Raw genomic sequence first — 5,000 nt, forward strand, 5'->3', positions numbered from 1 at the left:
AGAGAGAGAGAGAGAGAGAGAGAGAGAGAGAGAGAGAGAGAGAGAGAGAGAGAGAGAGAAAGAGAGAGAGAAGCCTTGTGGAGGTGCAGGGCTCTCATCATAACCTCTCAATCACATCATCTCCACCAGCAGCCTCCTCTCTTCTCTATAGCCTCCTCCATTACACCCTGAGTCATCCTGTGTGTGTGTGTGTGTGTGTGTGTGTGTGTGTGTGTGTGTGTGTTTGCCTGTAGGTGTGTCTGCCTGTAGGTGTGTCTGTGTGCGTGCCTCTGTGTGTGTGTGTGTGTGTTTGTGCGTGTGTGCCTGGCTGCCTGTGTGTGTGTGTGTGTGCATTTGAGTGTCTGTGCATACGTGTGTGTGTGTGTGTGTCACACAAGGTAGGAGGCAGGGCCATTACCTAGGCCTCAGCTACGAAAATAAGGAGGCGGACTATATGAGAAACAATAATAGTTAATGCAAAGGTGACTCACTGCAAACATATACACTCACCAAGCCTTACCCGGTGTAATGGTGTGGGGAATGTTTTCTTGGCACACTTTGGGCCCGTTAATACCAATCAATCATTGCTTGAATGCCACAGCCTATTTGAGTATTTTTGCTGACCATGTCATATCCCTTCATTGGGCCACAATTTACTCATCTTCTAATGGCTACTTCCAGCATGATAATGCACCATGTCACAAAGCAAAAATCATCACAAACTGGTTTCATTATATAGATACCATTCCTCATTCCATCCCATGCATTACAATAACAATTAAAAGTTACATGGACATTCAGCCAATGAGCAAAACGAAAAGCAAAACTTTGAAATCGTACGGGCTCATGATACAATTCCTCATTGCATGCCATGCGTTTCAGTGAGCCCGTCCTCCGATTTCTCCCTCCCCCAGCCTCCTTTGATCTCCACCCCCCACCCACCCAACCTCCATTGGAGGAGCGACTATTGAACTGTGAGTTCAGCTTGGTTAAACCCTGGGGACTGTCCATTATTCACCGGCTAACAGACATAGAGCATTACTTATACATTAGAGCCTGAGCTTGTACTTTTCGGTGTGGAGCGTTCCATTATTTAAAGAGACAAGCGCAGCGGAGAGAGAGAGAGAGGGATGAACCGATCATTGGGTCCTGATGTTTTAAAGATCAGAGCAGCGAACCAAACCCTTTTATCTGGCTAAGATAGTCATCGGGTCACGTAACCACCTCGTCATCTAGGCTCCGGATGGAAAGTAACTCTCTCTCTTCCTCCAAACCTTTCAAAGCACAGGTGATGAATTAGTTTCAGTTAAAGGTGTAGTGTGTCATTTTTTTCTTTTTTGTTTGGGGCAAATGTTCTGCCTCTGGTTCGAACTGGAACCGTCTTTGGGAATTAATCTGTTTGATTTCAGTTTTGCTCATTGGCATTTCAGTTTTGCTCATTTCTGAATTTCCATGGAACTTTTAATTGCCATCAGGGGAAATGAAAGTGAGAGAGCTGCACCTTTTAAAAGAAGGAACATTCCAGTAGAAGAGCATTAGTAATACGCACGTTCCAGCTCAGCTGAGTCACTGCTAGAGGTTGATCTCAATGAGAGATGAGTATTTTGGGAATGTACAGCCTGTGCAGTGTCCAAGGTGACCTGAGGAGTGGCGCTGCGTATTTATGTACTGACACAATGGCTGTGTGTGTGTGTGTGTGTGTGTGTGTGTGTGTGTGTGTGTGTGCGTGTGTGTGTGTGTGTGCGTGCAACTGAAGCCGAGCTGATGAAGTACCACTCAGACTAGTATAGCTTCCCCTGCCAGCCGCCCCACAGGCGTCCATGTTTATAATAACAGAACTCTGCCATTGTAAAACCCATGTCCCCCTCCTTCCCTGACTTTTCCTAAATGTCTGTTTTCAACATGTTAGCGTTGAGGAAGCATTCTGGAAGCATGTTCAGATGCAGTTTCTGTGGAAGCTCGGTCTATTCCGATTGGGCCCAAGGCCCGATCCAAGCTCATAGAAGACAACTGTTGAGGATTAGCCTGATTGTTGATGCAGCTACTCATTATCTGACACCAGATGACATCACACAGCCCCAGACATGACCCTAACACATTCGCAGACGCAGCATGCTGGCACGCAGCTACACATTAATATATACACACACACGCACACACACACACACACACACACACACACACACACACACACACACACACACACACACACATATACAAGCACGTCCTCACATTCACACACGTGCTGTGATGAAGCTCAGCAGGCAAATGTTTTGAACTCTCAAACATGCATGCACGCACGCACGCACGCACGCACGCACACACACACGCACACACACACACACACCAGCTGAGGAGCCTGGTCTGCCCTGTCAGAGTTGCCATGTTAAAGGCATAATCCGCACACCCCCTCACACGTACTCATAACCTTTGTCAGAAATGGATTACTTTAAGTATGGAGTGTGTGTCTGATTATCCAAGCTTGTTTCAACATAGAGGTGTGCAGATTGTCTTCAGTTTTTTGGCTTGTTTGCATTCAGGCCGTGACTGATGTGTGAATCAGGGACCTTCACAGTTGAGCCACGTCCCTGTCAAACCTGGAGAATCTTTTATCATATTCTCATCATGCTCTAACAATGGTTCTTCTGCAGTATTGTCAGCAAGACAAACCTTGGTTCTGCTGTTGTGAAGAAGCAGTGTTGATGTTTTTCGATGGTGTGTGAATGTGTGTGTGTGTGTGTGAGCTGTATTGTGTGTGTGTGTGTGTGTGTGGGCTGTATGGCATATGTGTGTGGGCTGTGTGTGTCCGTCCTGTATTGTGTCCTGCGTGTTGTCTACACCACAAAGACCTGCCCTTTTCTCAGTCCTCCCTGGCTGAATTGACATTTACGGCAGCATTTATGGATGTGCAATGGAGAGAAAGCAAACAACTTTAACCTTGGACAATAGGCGTTTTCACCACTTAGACACACAATACAGCAGCCTTCAACAGGAACATGAAGCCTTGATAGAGAATGGAAATTCCAGGACGGCCTTTCTTTGTGCAGGTATACCCACTGGTAAAATGTGCTTTTGATTTCATATGCACATGCACATGCACACGCACACACATACACACACACACACACACACACACACACACACACACACACACACACACACACACACACACACACACACACATTCACACACACAAACACGCGCACACACAAGCGCGCACACACACACACACACACACACACACACACACACACACACACACACACACACACACACACACACACAGACACACACACACACACACACACACACAGACACACACACACACAGGTCTGAAAGGAGTCAGTGGCGTCCTGTCACTGTGGCTGAGGTGTTGGTATGATGCCCGTGAAGTCTTTGTTATGCTAAACACAAGCCAGAACTTGGCATCTGTAGCTAAAAACATTTGATTCTTTCATTACGGGTGCCACACATTTTAATATATGCCATTTAGCGGACACTTTTATCTAAAGCGACCCTCAGTACAGTGAATGAATACATATTTAGTGTGCTGCTTTGATCTTGACTTTCTAGTAGCTTGTTGGAATGTTGCCTGCTGGGCTTGAACTGAGGGGTGGATGCTGTTACCATGCCAGATGTAGTTAGCATTATCTCACCCAACCTCTCTGCAGGGCAGAAGCTAACATGTTAGCATGTAGCTAACCCTGTAGCTAACCCTGTAGCTAACCATATAGCTAACCATGTAGCTAATCATAGCTAACCATGTAGCTAACCCTGTAGCTAACCATAGCTAACCATGTAGCTAATCATAGCTAACCCTGTAGCTAACCATAGCTAACCATGTAGCTAATCATAGCTAACCATAGCTAATCATAGCTAACCATATATGACAGTTTTTCACACACGTATGTTTGTGTCTCTGTATGTCTCCTTCCAGACTCAGAAGTCATCTACAGGAACCACGATGGTCATGTGATCAAGTTCAACATCCTGACCAACGAGACAGACATCATACTGACCAACACCATATTTGTAAGTAAAGAACTGTTAACACTCAAATGTGCAGAGCACGCTTACACACACACACACTCGTGCGCAAACACACATGCATGCACAAACACACACACGCACACAGCAAGAACAAATACTCTCACTGTCACTCAAATTAACCAACTGACCTCTCTCTCTCTTTCTCTATGTCCTTTGTCTTCTAGGTTAATTTCAACGTCGCTAAGTACTCCGTCTCCCCGGACTTGAAATACGTGCTCTTTGCCTACGACGTCAAACAGGTAAGTTACCTTAAAAATGACCTTGTTGTTATCACAGTGATTGTGTGAGGTAATAACTGAGTTTAATATGTTCTGTTGTTGAACGAGTCAGGCACTCTCATTAAAAAGCATGAACAACATTTGACTCCAATGACATTAGAATTAGTAGGCTTTAATTAGTAGGCTTTACCTATATGTGTATACGTATATACGCATATATGTATATACACATATACACATACACAGATATACAGTATATCTATATCTATCTATCTATCTATCTCTGTATCTATTTCTCTCCCCCTCTCCCAATCTCTCTCTCTCTCTCTCTCTCTCTCTCTCTCTCTCTGTAATAATCAGCACAATGTTAAAGCTATGCATATGACAGTACTGTACCACCCAAGCCCATTTTAACACACCCACCTCATAGTTAGTTGAGTACATGCACACGCACACGCACACACACACGCACACACACACACACACGCGCCGCTCCGTGTAATGATTAATGATGCTGGAGGCCAGAGTGAAAACCAAAGGCCTGAGTTTCCCTCCGACTGGCAGGTCACGTTGTGGCGTTAATAAAACTGCGTGCTAGTCTAGCCTGTTTCTACCGCAATTAGCAGCTTCCCCTCCGAAAGCTAACGATGCTAGATGAGATATGCTAATCAGACCCTCCACTCTCCCTGGGATCACCTATCAGGATTACCCACGAGGAGATGAATCTAGACTCATTTGCATATTCTACATGAG

General features: G+C 45.3%; 1 protein-coding gene across 1 annotated transcript in view; it reads left to right on the forward strand.

The window, feature by feature from the left end:
• dpp10 (dipeptidyl peptidase like 10) overlaps positions 1-5,000 on the forward strand; it is a gene marked incomplete at both ends in the record, with an annotated part of 79,724 nt that overhangs the window by 39,656 nt on the left and 35,068 nt on the right. The window contains 2 exons of the mRNA XM_083681467.1: positions 3,917-4,011; positions 4,194-4,268. Of these exons, the coding sequence (XP_083537593.1) occupies positions 3,917-4,011; positions 4,194-4,268 (170 nt within the window). The remainder of the gene's footprint in view (positions 1-3,916; positions 4,012-4,193; positions 4,269-5,000) is intronic.

The sequence above is a fragment of the Argentina silus genome, assembly GCF_951799395.1.
Source record: "Argentina silus genome assembly, chromosome: 12".
Taxonomy (NCBI): domain Eukaryota; kingdom Metazoa; phylum Chordata; class Actinopteri; order Argentiniformes; family Argentinidae; genus Argentina; species Argentina silus.